The sequence below is a fragment of the Aptenodytes forsteri genome, unplaced genomic scaffold (genome assembly GCF_000699145.1).
Source record: "Aptenodytes forsteri isolate BGI_AS27 unplaced genomic scaffold, ASM69914v1 Scaffold221, whole genome shotgun sequence".
Classification (NCBI taxonomy): domain Eukaryota; kingdom Metazoa; phylum Chordata; class Aves; order Sphenisciformes; family Spheniscidae; genus Aptenodytes; species Aptenodytes forsteri.
The window spans coordinates 735,248-754,335 of record NW_008794411.1 but is presented as its reverse complement, the minus strand read 5'-3'; the positions used below and the strand labels follow the sequence as shown (position 1 = coordinate 754,335).

Sequence of the window (19,088 nt, the reverse complement as noted above, 5' to 3'; positions counted from 1 at the left end):
CTAGAGTGACTGGTATTTTGTTGAGAGCATTGCTACGTATCCTCCTGTTGCGTCACCCAGTTATTGTGAAGATGCCATTGTGCAATTCGGCATCCTGGGCAAGGCAGAGAATTTCTGCACTTCATCTGCCTTAGAAACTTTCCATGCTGAAATGTTGCTTAGCACGGCTCATCTTCCTGAGCAAACGCTGCACACATGCACCTTATACAACACCAGACGTGTTCCTTCAATTAGCGTTTGTGCAGATCTGTAGCTATTTTGAGAGGAAAGATGTGGGTTAGGTGGAAAGAGATTGAAGGAGGCAAAAGGATTGCGGGAAGTGAGAAAAGGAGACGGACTTTTCTCTCTGCTGGGGAGAAGTGCCTCTGTAGTCGCACCGTCCTGACCCTTCAAAATCCTTTGAGCGGTGGTCTCCTGCCAGCAGCAGGCTTAACATTTTTACAGGTGTTTATTTCCTTCCCTCCATTTCTCAGCTTTCTCCTCCCCCAGTTCTGGGTTACAATAAAAACCTGTATAATTCTTATGCGATACAGCCTGGGACCGCTTTGGCAGTAGTACGTGGAGTTTTGTTTTTCCTACATGACTGTTGGGGTTTTTTTTTCAGAGGAAACACGTCTGACTGTGAACGACATTCTGGTTATCCTCAAAGTGAGAGATTTCAGAATTTCACCTAATCTTGAAATAGGATCCGTTTGCTCTGACCAGAGCTTTCCGCAGCAGTGAGGTTACAAAAGTCTGGCTGTCCTGTCCTTTTATACTGGCCAGGATCTGAGCAACTGATGGGATAATATGCTCCCACACTCAAGCAGATCCACGAGGTGAAGGAAAGCAGTGTTTAACAAAGCTGATTATTTTCTTATGATCGCTAATTGTTATTTTAGACTTATCTCCCCTCTAGCTGTGGTACTGCAAATGCATTTAAATACCATCGGTGTGTTCATCCCTCATAACGAGAGTTATCCTTCACACATGGCTATATGCGTGAATATTTGTCTGCATATACTGATTGTTAATGAATCAACTTAATGACTTTTATAGTTCCTGATCAGTATTGAAAAACTTTTTTTTCCCTATGCAGCGTATGACTGCCTCCCACGTGCAGTCATGCGTAGTATTTTAGCACCTTCATCCAGGTGCTTCAGCTGCGCATGAGGAAGGGGGAAGTAGCATGAGGATTCGGAGATGTAGTCTGCTCTCAGAGCTCAATCAAGATTATTTTATTGTAGCATCTGAAATGAAGGCTCAGGTCAAAGACTGCCATATTGCTAAGAGATAGGAGCCTAAAACTAGGCATGCGAAGCATTGTGAGGGTACATGAATGCCGCATTTATACATCAACCGTACAATTACAGTACCTAGATATGCAATCTCTGCTATTTTTATACAATTAGGAAAGGTGCTGAAATGATTCCTATTTATATAGCTGACTCGAAATTTGAAACAGTGAGACAGAAATCCTCATCTGAGGTTGTCTAGAAGACAACGAAGTAGCTGGAAAAACCTGGTAGTGGAAGATGTACTTGGGCACAAGGCAGGCCATCTGCTCGTTCATCTTAAGTGTTAATATATTTAATTATAGATTCTCGGCACTGTGGGACATGTTGCAACTGTTTTGATTTGACCGAATGGTTTTTCCTGCATCTGTTTTGTGGTTTTGGTGACACTGATCCAGTCTGCAACGTTCTAGGAGCATTGGTTGGAGAACATGGGATCTGGTAGTTCTGTAAATACCAACTACAAGTACTCCCTGCAGAAGTCTGAAAATGGTGAGTGATTCTTTGAAAAGTAATCTTTTCCGGTCTGCTCCTGCACGTGCCGTTGGGAGGTTGCAGTGGATGTGTTTCTTTTCTGAGTTACCTGGTTTTCTTGATAGTATTGAAGCAAGGTTATGTCTTTCGTTATCCTGCGACAAAGGAGTCTTGGCTGTCAGGCAGAAGGCCAACAGGCTTGAGAAAATAACAGCTATTTAGACCAGGATTAGATTAAAATCAACGAAAACCTGACCAGAAATGAAGCAGCAAAAAGCAATTCTATTAGAACTAACATCCGATGGATTAACCAGTTGCTGGCTAATGTGTGTGTTGTCATGTGCTGACAGCGAGATAGATGGTATCACCCTGCTGCTTCTGGTAGACTTCATTTTTAAAGACTGTGTTAGCAGCACAGGACTGATAAAGCAGAAGCATTAGCAAAGCCAAAATAAATCTGGTTCTAAAGAAGGTAAGATGGTGTGGCTAAGAAAAGCAAAAAGTGTGCTTTTTTCTCATTATGTCAGTGCAATGCTCTTAATCTCTGCTAATAATCTAGACTTTTTTATGGCTCTTGAAGCTGTAATGATTTATTTTTATGAAACCCTCTGTATGATAGTATCAAATTTCTGGGTGTGTGCTTAGGTCTGCTATGGAACAAAGGGAGTTTATGAGTGAGACTTTACACATAAGAAGTGTAAAAAAGTAAACTGATTGCTTTGTTGTTTGAATCATTCAGTCATCAGCATTGGCAGAACAGCAGCATGGTGCAAACTGTTTGCAAGTTCTTTTAAAGGAAGAATAGTGATTGCATTTAGAAATGAAGAAAGCAGGGATACCGTTGTGACTCAGCCTTTTTTGTTTGTAATTTTTCTTTGTTGAAAAACTCCACCTTTTTTTTAAGTAAGTTAGACTTATCTATTGCCTATAGCACCAGAGAGCCATGGACTTTCCCAAAAACTTCAGGGCTGTTTTATGATAATGGCTTGTCTATAACAAACAAAGTGTAATATAAAACTAGTTACTTATTTGAAACTCTGCATTAGATCTGATACCTCATCAACCGTTTCCCATGACAGTAAAACCTCTCTGAATTTCTTGCATCTGGTTCTCAAAATCCTTCAGATCTGCTGATCTGCAGATGTGGAGCTGCTTAGGACTTTCCACCCAAGCACGACGTGCCAGGCGGTGTCCTGTCCCCCTCGCACGAGGCCCAGAGGCTGTTCCCAATGGGAAGTGTAGCCAGCAGAGCTCTGTTAAACCGGCCCTGCACTTGAGTGAAGAAGGGGATGGGGAACCCGAGAGAGGGTGCAGACTCCCTCCTGTAAGCTGATTTGTGAACTATACTGCTAGCATGAACAGGCAAATTTTAGTTTGAGTGCTGCCACTTTGGCATGTTTTCAGTAGGTTATATGATGATGTATGATTCAGTTTACTGCTTGGATCCTCATAAAATGTGGATAAATCTCTTTCTCTTCCTTTTTTATTATTTTTTTCTGAACTAGTACAAACACTGCCAGATGAAACTCACCCAGGTAAGCTGGTAAATTAGAATACCTGGCTTTTCAGTTGCAGAGTCAGTCTCTGTAAAAGTAGTGTAAAAAACCCAATGCCTTGCCTATCTGGAGCTTAAAGTGCCATGGACTCGATAACGAGTCTTTCACAGATTTTATTCTTAATGTTCCAAAGGATCTAGTTTTCATTGGTATATGCGGAGTCGTAACTATGAATTTCTGCTCGGGATTCAGCTGAAATACACCTGACTCCTACCGCAGTAATTGGACATTTATCCACTATTAGGGGAATGCAAGATATTTAGAAGTTGTTTATTTTAGAGAGTGATTATGACTGTGATCTGGTTACATGCCAGCTGAATTACTGTACAGGGATTAAAGCAGCTAGTGTTGGGTCTGTTATAAAGGAGGCTTCAGGAGCACCAAACTGCAGAAAAAAAAGTCAGCCTTTTTTATTTTTTCATAGCCCAACAGATCAGTAAGCATTTTCTCCACAAGATACAAGGCTCAGGCAAAGAATACATAAGTTATTCTTGAATTAAAGCTAGCCAAGTCTTACCTTCTTGCCCATGACTTCACCATGACTCAGTTTCCCAGCTGCACAACAGCAATAGCTTCTTCCCTTTTTGTGCTCTGCAGCTCCTAGTGCTGTAACAGTAACGTAATTTAGAAGGATTAGTATTTTCAATACATAAGCCATCAGGATATCTTCTTTAGGTAAAGGTCAGTGTTTCCTGCTGAAGTACATGGGGGGTGGTTTATGTTACATAATTAATGCAAGCTAATTGAATTAATGTGATGTCTTTGTCTCTTGCCAGCACTTAGCAGCCTTTGGGGTAGGGGTGGGGGGTGTCCTTCTTTTCAATAAAGTTTTTCTACCCCATTGCTCTCCCTGCTTTGGTGAACACGCCAGTGCTCTCTCACAAACCAGATGCCAAGGGAATACAAGCTTCTGCAGCAGGGCTAACTGTAACTCTGTTGTCTCCATTTGATTTTGGGGCCAGCCTGTAGATAGAACAGTCATCCCCCCCTCCCCAGCTAAAGACGACACAGAGAAGCATTGTTAGAAAATGTTTGAAATGTAGCGTTCTAGCGTAGGGCTCCAGAAATGAACAGGACGGGACACGAGTGTAATCAAAAGAGAGATGCCAAGTAGCAGAGCTGGTTGGCAAGGTGCTGTAAAGCAAGCAGGAGGTCCAAATGTGGTCAAGACCAGCTAAGGAGGATGGAAGAGTTTCTAGAGTTACGTAAAAGTTCTGTGGCAGAACTTGAAAAAGGAAATGGGAAACTGCACCAATGTACTTCACTTTAAATACGCATATACGCCATCTGAAATAATCTTTTCATGAAAAACACTGGAATTGGGAAAATGCAGAGGAATGGTTATGTTTTAAAGATCAGGGCAAACAGCCATCATTTGGAGGGAAGAGCCTGGTGCCAGCGCTGGCTGTGGATTGAACCACGACCAGGCACCTGGAAATTCCTGGCATTTCGTTCCTTCTGTGTCATTAAGTGGCCAAAGATCTGTCTCCCTCTTTTCACTGTGGGTGTTAATTTTGTCTTTATTTTATTCCAAGGTAATGGTATGTTAACTTTTATGCTAGAATAGATGCCTTCTGAAGTTTGTCCAGAACTGCAAATCTGAGGTATTTATTTGGCTTAAAGGAAGGTAGACAAACCCCGTATTTTTAAGGCTCTGGAAGGGGATTTGGTGTCTTGTTTTCCCCCAACTCCTTGTGTGGTCTCAGTCAAAGCTCTGGTTTCCTGAAGCCCCAGTACCTAGACTGTAAGACAGACGTGAAAATGATCGAGGCAGATAGAAAGGGAGGAAATTGTCTATTAATACTGAAGAACATGTTTGGATCTTTAGGCCCTAGTAAGTCGTTGTTAACGCTGGTGTTGAGGAGCCAGCAGCGATGGTTAGAATTGCTTCAGAGGTCAGGCAGGGTCAGATCACCCTCTTGAAATATGGTGAAAGGAAGTGGGTGTTTTGTTATCCTTAATATTTAGGCATCAGAACACCTTTCCTGAAAACTTGCTCCTGAAAAGAAAGGTCCCTCTTCAATTTTCAGGGTGAGGAAAGGAGCGGTAGCAGGGTACCTCAGCTGCAGCCACTGCAGCTCAGCAGGTTGGTTCTGGTTTTGTCCCCTAGCTTTCAAGGCAGCCATCTTGATCCAACAGTGGTACCGGCGCTACGTTGCTCGGCTGGAAATGCGCCGACGTTGCACCTGGAGAATCTTTCAATCCATTGAGTACGCTTGCGAGCAGGATCAGATCAAGGTAAGGTGCCAAGGAAAAGAATATGTAGGAGAATACATAGGAGGGTGGTTTCTGTGCCACAGACTCACTTGTTTCCACCTACTGGCTGGTAACCCTGCAAGTGCCTCAGTGGGCCAAGGACTGGGTTTCCTGCCCCTTCTTAGCCTATTGATTTCCTGCCTGCTTATGTCTGATGAAACCCTAAGTAATGAGTCTTGAAAGAAAGCCATAAGGACCATTTAACATTGCTTTTCCTGAGTCTGAACACAATAGGCAAGCCTAGTTGGTTTGTTACACTTTAACTTTGATTAATATTCTCTTATATGGTTGCCTTGCTGTCAGGGAGGGAGAGGGAGGGCTTATAGGTGTACTGCTGTCTGTATGGCTGAAGGTAAAGCTACTTTTTTGACTTCATCGCAAGATACTCAAAACTAGAATTAGTATAGTATGATTTGTTGTACATACCCGACAACATGAGAAGGGCATAGATAATACTTCCAGAAAGAAGATCATGTTAAGTCGCCACTCTGCAGAATTTCATTCCAGGGTGAATGATGATGGGCTCTCTCTCTTCTTGCAGCTTCACAACTTCTTCAGTTACCTCATTGAGCACTTCACGCCAAGCAGCAGTAAAGAGAGTAAGTTTCTATCTGCCGTTTGTAGATGTGGCACCAGCAGCTCGGAAGGTTGCACCCTGTATTGATTCGTTGCCCAATGCTGGCCCTTCAGGATGGCAAAGGCGGCCAAGAGAGTCTAAAGAGCGATGGCATCAGGAATTTGGATAGGGAGTGAATTGTCTGGAGACTGTCAGAGCTGTGCGAGGGATGTGGGGCAATTCCTGCTCCTTAGGAGCTGGAAGGGGGAATAAAAGCTCAGTATGTTTTCTAAGAGCAGTATTAGAAATCTGCCTTTTTCCAGTGATCCCTGGTAACCAGGGCTTTGCAGAGTCCATTTCTGAAGCGAGAGAATCCATCTTTAGGGAACTGTGCTCTAGGGTATCTACTTTATTCATATTTAGTCTCTCACTTATAATTGGGGTGGGGCGGGGGGAGAAGTGCTGTGGGAACCAATACAGTATCTTCCTGAATCTACAGAGACTATTACGTTATTTCTTAGTGCTGGGAACTTGCTAATGAGCTTAGCTCTGAAATCTGATGGTAGTAAGTCAAAATTAACTATTTACTTTGCTGACCATAGCGTGCTGAAGTCCTCGCTCCTTCCTTTCAAACCGCCACCCTTTTTCTCACAACCACCCCACATATTTTACAGCAAAGCTCTGTTGAGGAAGATTTTTTTTCAGTGTCTGTATAAAACAGGACAATAACGTCCTGTTCCTTGACTTGGGCTCTGAGATGTTACAGCAGTAAAAAACCAATGCTTATTTATTCAAATTTTGTGCAGCACTGAGAATGTAGGTGCAAGCTTAGAAAAAACAGTGGGATGTGGGAGACGGTTCCTTATTATACAGTTTGCTTTTGCGTGTCATTGAAAATAAGATTTCAATTAGCCATGGCAAGCAATGTCCGTCTGGCTCTACCAGCGTTTTGCAGAAACTAGCGTAGCTGCCAGCACTGCCCAACACATAGCACACGGAAACTCGTCCCTGCGGCCTTTTCCCCACTGCAAATTCTGTAGCGATGTCAAACTAGGAGCTAGTCTCTGCCGCTGCCATTGCTCATGAGCTCTAGCCTAATCAAACAGCTTTTCTTTAGCAAATTACTAGGATGGTGTATTGAGCCAACTTAACTTTTTCTTGTCTCTTTCTCTTTTTAAAAAAACAATCAAACTGACCAATCTGCCATCCAGGGGATTTTATCAGTCGCATGTTCATAAGTGGGGAAAGCTTCAAAGAGGCAGAGCTGGAAAAATACTGTGACTATGAATCCATGGAGGTGCCAGACTCCTACACTGGACCCCGTCTCTCTTTCCCACTCCTTCCTGACCATGCGACTGCCTTGCTGGAAGCTTTCAAACAGAAACAAGTAAGGATCCCAAAAGGAACCACGCTTTTCTCTATGCAGGGGTGTAGGATAGAGAATTTGGTTTTAGCCTTCCTAACAAGCTAAGCTGATTGGAGTATAACGAGCTGGCAGGCTGTTAAGCAAAGGGGGATGGAAATGATATGGTATTTCCCCCTGCCATAGGAACTTTTTTCCTTTCTGAAAACGCAGTTCTGACAAAACTGAAAACTTTTCATAGGTGTGTGCCAATATTAACCTGAATTTCATTTTAAAAGGAAAAAACCCCATGTCCATGTTGAAACATTCTGTCATTTTTTGTTGCAATTCCTCAATTTGTAAAAAAGTATAGGATGGCCCAGATGGAAACAGCTGATTGAAATTATGTTTTGTGCCATGCAACTTTGACTCATATTTAAAATGTAAAATGTGAATTTTTTGATGAGCAGCACTAACAAGACAAGTCATCGTACAATTGCAGTGTTCTGCTGCCATCCCTCAGTCAAGGTGCTGAACTGCAAAATAGGCCAAAACATCCCTTCTCCAAACAAAACGATTTCTAAAACCAAGGTCTCTAGTGTCTTGACTAATATTAAATGCCTACACCCTGGCTTTGAGTGAACATATTTCTGCAGGAGACACGGCAGCTCATGGCCCGGTTTAATGTGGAAAAGGCTAAGAAAGATCTAGAGGAGCAGCTTCTTACCTGTGATACCGGGCTGGAATTTCTGCTGCTCTAGGAGGTGGTGTTGCCTAGCGGATATAGCCTTGACCACAGGGTGCTACGGCTTTTGGGTTCTCTTGCCAGCCCTGCCAGTGCCGAGGCTGGGCTGCTTTGGGGTGAGTCTCTTCCGTCCTGCTGTTGTCTAGTATTTGCCCCGTCTTGTTTGTAAGCCTGTAGGTCAGCAACGAGTGTCGTCCCAGTGAAAGTTTCTGCCATCCAGGCTATCGTGGTGGGTCCTTGGGGCCTTTGGAGACAGAGCTGCGTTGCTGCTCAGCGGTCACTGATTTCCTGCTTTAATCCCTTCGCTTTCTCCTAGTAGCAGCTCCACGCTCGCTATGTCTTAAACCTTCTGCATGAGACCAGGAAGCACCTCAAGCAGTTGCCAAACATCAGTCATGTCTCCACCTGCTATAGCGAGGAGGTCACTGTGTGTGGTACGTCTGGGTGGGAGGGCACTGCGCAGTCTCTGGGGCAGAATGCTCACGTGGAAGGGGTGGGAAAGATATAAAATGGTAGCGTGAGCATGATGCCCTCCTCTGTACCGAGTATGGAACACAAATGCAGTCCGTAAGCAAAATGCGTGTTGCATTGAGAGGCAACTGGGGCTGTCTAAAATATCTGGGTTTACCCTCTGATCCTGTATTTGAGCTGCTGCGAAGACTAGCCTGAAGTCTGAAGGGAGCAAGTCTGCATCATGGCCCTATTTCTGCTTGGTCTGGAACGGGATGGGGGTGCTGAGGGAAGGTGGTTTGTCTATTTGTAGTCTGCGTTTGGCTTCCATGAGAGATTTTGGGATACATCATTAACAAACCCTGCCCCTAGATGGTAGCGTTCAGCTTGGCATAGCCTGCTGTAGCAGTGGTGCGGTCACAGTGATTATAAAAATGCACAGAGAGGAGGAGGTATGAATGTGTGTCTAAGGGAAGACGAAGGGTGATAATGATGGCCTGTGGCTCTTAAAATTGTTATACATTACAGCAAAGATTTAAAGAATTTTTCAGCTGGATTCAAATTTGTCTTTGTTCTAAGCTTGGAGTCCTTTTACTAAACCACAGAAACTGCACCCAGTCGAGGACCGGCCTCAAAACTCAGTCATCTTCTGTCCTGTTCTGGGGCCTGGGATTATTTAAGCAACAAAGTCCTGGAGCTGTTCTGGCTGAGTCTTCGTTAGCAGCAGCGTATGCATTCAGATCCAGAATACTAACACATCTTTGCGTCCTATCAAGTAAATTTGAAAGAGACAAAGCTTTTCACCATGATTTTCCTACTCTAGGACTAATGTTTAAACTTTGAGGTATTTCAGAAAAATACGTACTTAGCACAGACTTTTGCGTGCAGTCAGCTTCTGGAAAACAAACCTCTCTCTCCAGTATCACGTTAAATGAGAATTTAGTTTGATTATTATTTTGTATGCAAAGCTTTCTCCCATGTAATGATCAACGTTAAACGGTTTCTTGTGCCACGTTGTGTCATCTAAGAGATAAATGAACAAAGCTTCTGAATCAGAGTCTTCCGAAGCTGGTGTAGGTTTTTTGCTGTCCTTCTCAGGCTTCAGTTCAAGCCTTTACATCATGCCCTTTTCCTCGGGCACATTGCCTCAGTGTAAGGAAACTTGTACCTTGAACTTCCCAAAATATTTCAGTGGTCATTAATTTATAGAGATACTTCATAGAAGTTATTTATTGGTGTCTTTTTAAGTTAAAGGTAAACATACTGTGACTCGTCTTTTTGTGCCTGTTAGGAGACTTGCACGGCCAGCTGGATGACTTGTTCCTCATATTTTATAAGGTAGGCACCGTATTTGGAGAGGGAGGCTGGCCAGGCATTGTGAGAGGTATCGCATGGGTCGTGCTGAGACGTGTTTGCAAAATTGGGCCCTTCGCATGTGATCCTCCAGGTCAATTTTATCGGTTTTAAATGTCTTCTCCCTTGCTGACTTTGAAATCTGATAAACATGTACACTTGGGAAGTGCCAGTGGACATTCTTCTAAGTGTTGATACCAATGGCGACCCTTCCTGCCAGCTTTCACTTTGCAGTGCATTTGCCACTAGAAGCCTACAGGATAAAAATAAGATTCAGGATCTATTGTAGAAGTTAACCTGGGGCAGGAGTGAGAGAATGTGCAGCTCGGGGGGCAGGCATATGGAGATCATGGGGAGGCCTCTCTTGTAACATCTGTCTGTTCCTTGCTTTTACAGAACGGCCTTCCTTCCCCTTCCAAGTCGTACGTGTTCAACGGGGACTTTGTAGACAGAGGCAAACAGTCCCTTGAGATCCTCATCGTCCTCTTTACCTTCCTCTTGATCTATCCAAAGGAGGTTCATCTCAACCGTGGGAACCATGAGGACCACATGGTCAACTTACGGTACGGGTTCTGTGTGGGGCTGATCACGATGTCAAGGGTGTCACTGCGAAATCCCACTGAACTTCCTTTCTCCTGTTCCTTTAGCTACGGTTTCACCAAGGAAGTAATGCAGAAATACAAGGTAGGCATACGTTTGTGTCTCCTTTACCATGCAAGACGTGGACCTTGAAGGCTCGATGCTTCATCTTTTCCTTTCTGACCTGTCCTCCTAGGTGCATGGGAAAAAAATCTTGAAGATGATTCAGAATGTCTTCTGCTGGCTGCCTCTGGCCACCCTGATTGATCAGAAAGTCCTCATTATACACGGGGGCATCTCTGACACCACTGACCTGGACATGCTTGAGAAAATTCATAGGAACAAAGTAGGTTTTATTTCCTAGATATTGCAAGAGGCAACAGTGTTGCTGATTTGTGGTGAGGAGCTTATTTCTACATGTCAGCTTGGCTGTTGATGAGACAAATCTAAAGGATGGTCTTCCTAGACAAACTGTGTTTAGGTACAGGCTTGGAGTGGATCACTTTGGTTTAATAGTGTGTGTGCAGGAGGTGTGAACGGAAGAAGCATTCTTGGCTTCCTGAAGATGTAAGGATTGTAGCCAGGGAAGTGGTGGGTAATGGCATGCGTAAATAGGTGTGCTGATGCTGACTGTAAAAACAGAGTGATGATGAGACTTTGTCCTACAGTTTCTTAGCCTGTTTTTCCTCCTAGATTTCCAGAATGATTTTAATAAGTCGTTTAACTTCTCTCTGCCTCACTCTCTACTTGAGAAATACTACTTCCCTTCTCCAAATGTAATGACAAGCACTTGCATTAGTCATTAGTCCTCCCCTCATTCTGCCGCCTAGTTCCCATTGCAGATTAAATCCACGTACTCTACCTTTTGTGAAATGTCTGAGCAGCATAAAGTCAATGAAGAAGAGAGAGATCTGTAGTCAGGATGGATGTGGGGCCCCAGCTGTAAACCAAGAATGGCACATCCGAGAGGCACTAGTAATCTCCCACAATTAATCAGCGTTTGACGGCAGCAAAGGGAATTGAGGCTCGGAGGTTTGGGTCACTTGAGTCTGCCAATGGAAGATCTTAGAGCTGGAGATGTAGGTTTCCAAGCAGTGTGACCACCTCTCTTTTCTCTCTTACTTCTTTCAGTTTATTTCTGTATTAAGAGGGAAGAAAAGAAAGGAGTCGAATAGAAATGTGGAAATACAGGAAATAAACGGGGAGAGCAAAGTAGAGGCTGACCCAGCAGGGAACGAGGCAGCCCCCAGTTTATCTTCGCAGCCCCAGCCGGCCCAGGCTCCTAGCATGGCCAACAGGCTGGAGTTCTCCAAGTGGGTCCGGCAGACGGTGCAGGAGCAAATCGAGTGGTGCCGCCGGCTGGCGGACATCAGCGAGTCGGAGGAGGAGGAGCTCACCTCTTCCAGCGTGGTCTCCTTGACGGATTTGGATGGGCCACGCTGGACTCGCCAGGAGGAGTGGAAGCAGGTGAGTAGTCCAAGCGGGGCCCCGAGCTCGATGGGCTGTGGGTGCCTCCTGCAGGTTTGTTCTCTGTTATGAAGAATCTCAGTACAAAATATGTGGGTCAGTGCACAGACCTCTCTGCAGAAAGATTCTTGCTGCTTTGAATAGTGGAGTTATTCACTATATGAATAACTCATATATTATGAGTTAAAGAGCAGTCAGTGTTGAAGTGCCGGTGGGCAGGCTAATGGGGTTTGTGCTATTTTGTACCTACTGCTCTGTACCCCGAGACAGCCTGGCGTTGATCATTCAGTGGTAGGTGGTCAGGAAGGGCTGTACTGTAAACGTGATCTCTGCTGCTTGGGGATGTTTCGTTAGATACCTGCGCTACATCCAGCCCATCCTGTGGCATGGTTCCCTGGCAGTTGAAGAGCTGTGCACGAGAGTCACGTAGGAGAACGTAGGCTGTGTGCAAGACTGGTGCTAGCTGCCGTTCTGCTGGCGCCTTTCTCCTACCCTTGCGAGTCAGCCTCTTCACCGGGCTTTCGGCTTTCTGTGCTCAAGGCTCTGTCCCAGCGTTTGCCCCTAGCACAGCACTCATCTGTTGTTGTATAAAAAAACCTGCTGCTCAGGCATGGAGTGGGGCAACAGGTTTTCTTGATTCACTGCAGGGGAGAGAAATAATAGACAAGACTGATTGCAGAGCCCAGTGGTTATATCGCTTACTGTGTACTGGGGTATCTGAAATCAGCTCTGTAGGTAATGAACGAGCACGTCATTTGCTGATGAGCAAGTCGTGATCTTGGGTACTAAGAGCAGACTGAATTTGTGATTTTAGCTGGGCTGCACTGTGAGTAGATTGCTAGGCAGGTCAGAGCCTGGGAACTTGGTTTCCTGATTGTGTTAGACCAGACTGTCTGTATACCCTTCTGTGTGCTCTGAAACCATCGTTACTCACTTCACGTTACATATGACATCCCAGCATTGCACGCCTTATCAGCATAAAGCTATATATCGAGGTCAGGGTTAAAGAGATTAAACTTTAATCCAAATAGTGGTTATTGAGTCAGCACTTACATTTCTGGAGGCTGCGGAATGTCCTGGCTAGAGAGCAAAGGAGTTTAATACTAAGCCTGCTCATGGCCTCAGGATCTGCTGGGTGTTCTTGCCCCGGGACCCGTGTTTCGGGATGGAGGACAGGCAAGGCTCTTTGAAATCTTAGAGGCAGCAAAGGGAAAGCTTGTATCAGGCCTGATTTGTGGACACCCCTCTCTGCCCAGGCACTTTGGGTGTGCCTGTAGCTCCAGGCCAACAATATTGTCACCTCTGTGGTGGACCAGTCTGTGACAGTCCTGCGGAGCAGTATGGTGGTTCAGCTGGGATGCAGGAAAACATCTCTGTTTCCCTGCACTATGTAATAGCGGCAGTCCAGGGAGGGATTCAGAGACAGAGCTGTATTTGCTTAATAAACTCTGACAGGTGATATCTGCTGGGTACACTTTATTCAGTGAACTTTTTCAATACTTTCAGATTTTAGACATTCTCTGGAGTGACCCCATGCCTCAGGAGGGCTGCATAGTAAATACAGTGCGAGGTGGTGGCTGCTACTTTGGGCCTGACGTGACAGGGAAGATCCTTGAGAAGTACAACTTGCAGTTCCTCATCCGCTCCCACGAGTGCAAGCCAGAGGGCTACGAGTTCTGTCACAACCGGAAGGTCGGTGAGGAGGACGGCGTGAAGGATACTTGGGTTTCCATCTGGCCAGGGTGGGATTTCTGTGGTGGCTTGTCTCAGCTCTGTATTTCTTCCAATGGGGCTTTGTTAAGTACATACAAAATCGTTGAACAGCCTTATTGAGAGTTACTGAAGTGTGTTCCCAGCTGAGGTTTTATGTCAGGACAGTCTGGAACCACCTACTCTGTCGGGGTCATCTGTTGTGCAGGCAAAGCACGTCCTTGTGTGTGGTAGCCGAGAAAAGATCTGAACCCATTTGGGCCGTTGCCCCCACTTAATGCAGCTGTTCCTGAAGATGACGTACAAAAGGGTGTTACTAAGGGGCTGCAGCAAAGTTTTGCCCTCAGAAGATTCAGGGTCACTTCAGTGACTTCAACAGGGGCACTTCTGACTCCGCTCACTGCAGCGGAGAGTGGAAGTTTGTCGGGAGAGTACAGTGAAATCGCAGAAGCCCAGCGTGTGGCCAGATCCACAGGAGACCAGTGCTGCCCTCGAGGAACTCGCACCCATAAGGCTTCCAGGCCAGCCGCCACCTCGCTATTCCCTTTCCACATAAAACATGGTGCTTTCACGGTCTGTTAACTCTAGATGGGATCGGTTGTGTTGTTTTCACTGATACACGTATATATAATAGAGGATGTGTGTACTGACTGTAAATGCCTCTATTTTTTGGGGGTTAGGTGCTGACCATATTTTCAGCCTCAAACTACTATGAGATTGGCAGCAACAGGGGAGCCTACGTGAAGCTGGGACCGGACCTCGTCCCCCATTTTGTTCAGTACCAAGCGAACAAGATGGCCCATACTCTCACCATGACCCAAAGGCAAGGCTTTCTGGTTGCTCTGTATTCACCAAGTCAAAATTCCAAAAGGGAAAACTTTGGGAGCTTTGAGAAAGTTTGGCTCTGGAGCTGAACTTTCACAGCTTGATTTACTAACTAATAGCGCTAGAGGAGGATTCAAGCTTTGTGCAGAAATTACTGAGGGAGGCTCAAGGGTTGAGGAGGGAGCGTTACAAGATCAGAAGGGGACTCTTTTTTACAGACTGCTGATTTTCCAGCTTCTCTTTTCAATGTCAAGTTTTAACTTGTGACCCTTGCCGAGGTTTCCTTCTGCTTTGTTGCTTCACAAATTGATGCAGGGATTCACTGCATCGGCTGCAGGGAACTGTGCTGCAGGCATGCAGTGCCTTGTCACGAGCACTGAGATGCAGCTGTAGCTGTGCAGAGCAGTTGTGCGAGGGTCTGGGCAATCCACAGACAGGCCAGAGGACCGGGAAGGCGCAGCTTCTCTTGCGCTTCGTGGCAAGTCCTTAATGTGCTTCTCTCTTTTCTGCATCTTCCAGAATCAGCAGAGTAGAGGAGTCAGCCTTTCGAGCCTTGCGGGAAAAGCTCTTTGCTCATACCTCAGCCCTCATCAGCGCATTCAAGGCCTACGATAAGGACAATACAGGTAAATCTGAGCCGAGGGACACTCAGGTCAATTCCCTGGTAGGACAGGGTTGAAGCAGCTGAGTTGAGTGTGTGGCTGGTTGGGAGGCTCCGCACTGATAGTTGTCAGTGACTGTCACGGGGGAGGCTGCGTCAGACCTTGCCACAGCGTTGGTCTCATTTGCTGTTATTCAGTGTCTCTGTTGGGAACCTGTTAATGCCTCAGGGTGGAATTATAACGAGGGGGTGTCAGAGAAGCAAGAGGTGATTAGCCTGATGTGTAGCAATTTAGGCGTGGTACTAGGAGAACCCTTTGGAACAGGAGTATCGAGGAAGCATTGGAAAAGATGACCTGGAACATGTCTGTCACGTGTCACTTGGGAAGGGCTGGGTGGTCTCTAGAGCCCCTTCATCCCTGGAGTCTAACATCACTGGCAAGAGGAAAGCGAGGGTTGTCCTCCATGGCAGCTGCCTCTGTCAGAGCCTTAAAGAAGGAGCTGAGAGTTCATAATTCTCTGGCTGCCAGGAGTGCTCTGCTGGTGCTGTGACCGAGATCTGTTGCTGAGATCTGTCCATTTGTGGGCCGGGGGAGAAAAGGGACACAGTGGTTGGCAGAACTGCTTTCTTGTGGGTAGAGCTGCTTTCTTGCTTTCTTCCCTGGCAGCAAAATTGTTCACAAAAGTCCAGTTCAGCTGTTACAGCAGCTGTTAAACTAGGGGCTTTTCCACGTTCCTGGGTCACTGAGAAAGTACTAGTAGGCTGTAGGCCACGAATTTATAATGAAATATCCAAAGTTAGTGTCTTCCCGTCGTTCAGATGTTTGCAGCCCCACGGCCCTGATTTCTTGCAGTGATCAAAAGCTTGCTGAGGCTGGGGGGGAGCAGAGAGTGCACTTGTGCCTGCAGCGGCTGATGTCTGTACAGCCATGTAGCGTTTTTTCCTGTACTAAAGTGCTCAAGCGTGCCATGGAGAAATGACACTGTTGCTGTCAGCAGCATGGTAGACTGGGTATGCGTACTGCTCTAGGCTTTTTACTTTGCCTTCATGTGCTTTCAGCTGCCTGCCTCTCAGAGACTGCAATGGCTCTCCCTTTTCCTTCCAGGAAGGATCACGCTGAGCAACTGGGCAACGGCAGTGGAGTCAGTCTTGCACCTGGGATTGCCTTGGCGAATGCTGAGACCACAGCTGGTGCGCAGCACGGCAGACGGCATGCTGGAGTACAAGTCCTGGCTTGATGACTTGGCCATGGAGCAGCGGAGCCAAGAGGTAAGGACTCGCCCCCTTCCATCAAAGCATGATGCAAAGCAGCTCACAAGATCCCCAGCACGTGGAACCAAGTATGGTACGAAAGGAGAGCGGATGGTTCCGGTCGATGGAAAAGCTTGCATGAATTTAAGTAGTCCAGAGGCGTTCAGTCCATTGTAGAAATAGATGCATGTGAAATCAAAACCTAGAGGTAGTTTTGGATGCAGGCTTTTAAGTAGAAAAACTACATTCCATTCTCCGAGTCGCAGTTTCTTAATTACACCCAGCGAAACCAACTCTGCAGTGGTTAAAAAACGTAGCCCAAGTCACTGTCTTCTCTGTTAGCCTGGAAAAGCTCTGTTCGGAAGCGATAGGTTGCTGATGTGCTACAATGCAGAGTTGCACAGAGGGTCCAGTCGTCTCAAACCTGTTTCATAAGCCACACACGATGCAAAGTGCGTTGCTGGCAAACTCTTGAGAGGAGTAAACATTTTTATTTAGTGGAAGGTATGCAGTAACTGCTCAGAGAAAGCAGAGAGCGGTCAGAAGGATACGAGGAGTGTGACCATGTTGTCTTTCAGCACATCCAGTCGAGCTTGCTGGAAGTCATCTATCGAAACAGATCCAACTTGGAGACCATATTCAGGATCATAGACAGAGATCATTCAGGTAAGCAGGTGTACAGGGGGTGTTGGTCACTGCATTATATTCCATTCTATTTTTGGCTCCCTTTAGTACGTACGAAGGCATTTTTATTTAATGGTTTAAAGTTTGGGTCTTTCTCCTCCCTTAATTGGGGTTATTGCCTCAAGAGCTTCTGAGGTGTCATTGCAAGTTTCCACAAATGTGACACATTTTTAAGGACTCTCTGCAGTCCAGGTAGAGAATTACTAATTATTTTTTCTGGAGGAGTTCAGCGGAAGAAAAATTGTGATGAGAGCAACGACAGTAATGCAGTGTACTCGGGGTCTTGAGCATTACCTGCTTTCAAGCAGTCATCTCCACCAAATTACTTCGGGAAAGAGAAAATACAACAGTCTTTGCCTTCTTTTGTTCTCCCAAATTGTATTGCGTGTCTTTACTGCTTTAAGTTGTATTTTAGCCAGTGTTCTGCATGCTAGGAAATTTAGTTGCAGCACGTGAAATTAAGATTATGAGTGATTTCTTTCCTTCCTTTAGGGTATGCAGGTGGCAGGGGTGGGATGAGAAATCAAACCTGAGCAGGGGCCACTCCTTGCATGCTGAGCGGGGACTGACTGGCAGCAGTGCCTATGGCGACCTTGCGCTGAGGTGGCTGCGCCTTCCTTTTCCACAGGTCTCATCTCGTTTGAGGAATTCCACCAAACCTGGAAGCTGTTCAGCTCCCACATGAACATTGAACTCACGGATGACGGGATCAATGACTTAGTTCGCAGCATTGATTTCAATAAGGATGGAAACATCGACTTCAACGAGTTCCTAGAAGCCTTCCGTCTTGTGAAACAGTCACAGTAGTGAGAACTTGGTGAGGGTTGCCATGTCCAACGCCTTGACTGTCTGCGAAGCCGGGGGATTGCTTCCTACCTAACTGCAGACACAAAGCAGGGCAAGGGAAGGCAGGTACCTGTAGCACTTATTGGTTGAAAACAGCGAGCACCGTAGCCCACAGCTGTGATCCATTTGGGGAAGGTAACTGCTAAGATAGATAAGCTGCACTTCAGTTCTGACCATTTTTAAAAAGGAGCTGTGTTTTAAGTAGAAATTCCTGCTCAAAGGGAAGATGCAACTTAGTTTATCTTGTCAATGCCTGTGATGAAATGTTACAGGTCTATTCAAGTGCAGTAAAATGGAAGTAAAGGCGTTTCTTGTAGGCAGTGTTTAAACCAGGTGGCAACTACTAGAGCACAGCTTTCCTTTTAATAAAGTTTTTTCTAGATTGCTCGTTCCGAGCTGTTCATGCCTTCTCTAGTTTGTCAACTTTGTTAACAGGTGATATTACCTACTTCTCCGCTGTGGTAAGTTTGTTCTGTAAGTTTGAAGCTACTACATATGTGCACTGGAGCAATACTTAGAAAAAACTATCTGTCTGTCTGTCTCAAACATCCAACACTGTCTCTTGCAGGGGTGCTTTTTAAAGAAATCGATTGAGACCATTCTTTTTCAAAGGCCAGGGTAATAGATTAAGTAGCCTGCTGCTAGAGTGCCTATGCTGCACGTTCAAGATATTTTAAAAGCATGGTACAATTGCAGCCTAAAAAGGTGGGGGGGTATGGGGGAATAAAGTGTTTGCAAAGAAAAAAACCACCTATTTATCTCAAACATGCAGCATAGTCACTCAAGCAGGGGTGCTATGATAGAAGACTTCACTTTGACTGCTATCCTGGCCCTTGCAAAAGAGAATCCTTGCCTCATTCGATTTCTTAGAAGAGTCCCTGCTAAAGCCTGTCTTGCACATTTGAGATACTTTATGAATCGGAACCATGCTTCCAAAAAGAAACTAATCCTTTTCGCCTTTTATTACAGTTCCACATACACTTTTTTCAACTGTAATGGAACCATGCTTCCCAAAATAAACTCTCTCAAATGCACAATACAGGCTCTAGCATGCTGAGGCTGTATTTCTGTTTTTCTCTTCCAAATGTTATGAATGGAATTTTTTTTTTTTTTTTATGG

At 45.4% G+C, this 19,088-nt stretch overlaps 1 protein-coding gene across 1 annotated transcript; it reads left to right on the top strand.

Annotated features, from left to right (window-relative positions):
- The first annotated feature begins 1,705 nt into the window (after window positions 1-1,705).
- On the top strand, window positions 1,706-18,341 carry PPEF2 (protein phosphatase with EF-hand domain 2). The gene is made up of 15 exons (XM_019474457.1): window positions 1,706-1,766; window positions 5,415-5,542; window positions 6,102-6,159; window positions 7,328-7,503; window positions 8,523-8,637; window positions 9,945-9,991; window positions 10,403-10,690; window positions 10,782-10,931; window positions 11,717-12,052; window positions 13,559-13,744; window positions 14,443-14,585; window positions 15,107-15,213; window positions 16,294-16,457; window positions 17,018-17,105; window positions 17,752-18,341. Exons 1-15 carry the CDS (start codon window positions 1,706-1,708, stop codon window positions 17,928-17,930), a joined length of 2,226 nt encoding a protein of 741 aa, XP_019330002.1. The 3' UTR covers window positions 17,931-18,341.
- Window positions 18,342-19,088: the final 747 nt, after the last annotated feature.

What these genes read in the sequence shown, in the direction of transcription:
- PPEF2 (XM_019474457.1), top strand. Translation starts at nt 1,706, where the DNA reads ATGGGATCTGGTAGTTCTGTAAATACCAACTACAAGTACTCCCTGCAG. An exon ending in AGAAAATTCATAGGAACAAA is followed by an intron (nt 10,932 to 11,716) that starts GTAGGTTTTATT and finishes TACTTCTTTCAG; the next exon opens with TTTATTTCTGTATTAAGAGG. An exon ending in CTACGATAAGGACAATACAG is followed by an intron (nt 15,214 to 16,293) that starts GTAAATCTGAGC and finishes TTTTCCTTCCAG; the next exon opens with GAAGGATCACGCTGAGCAAC.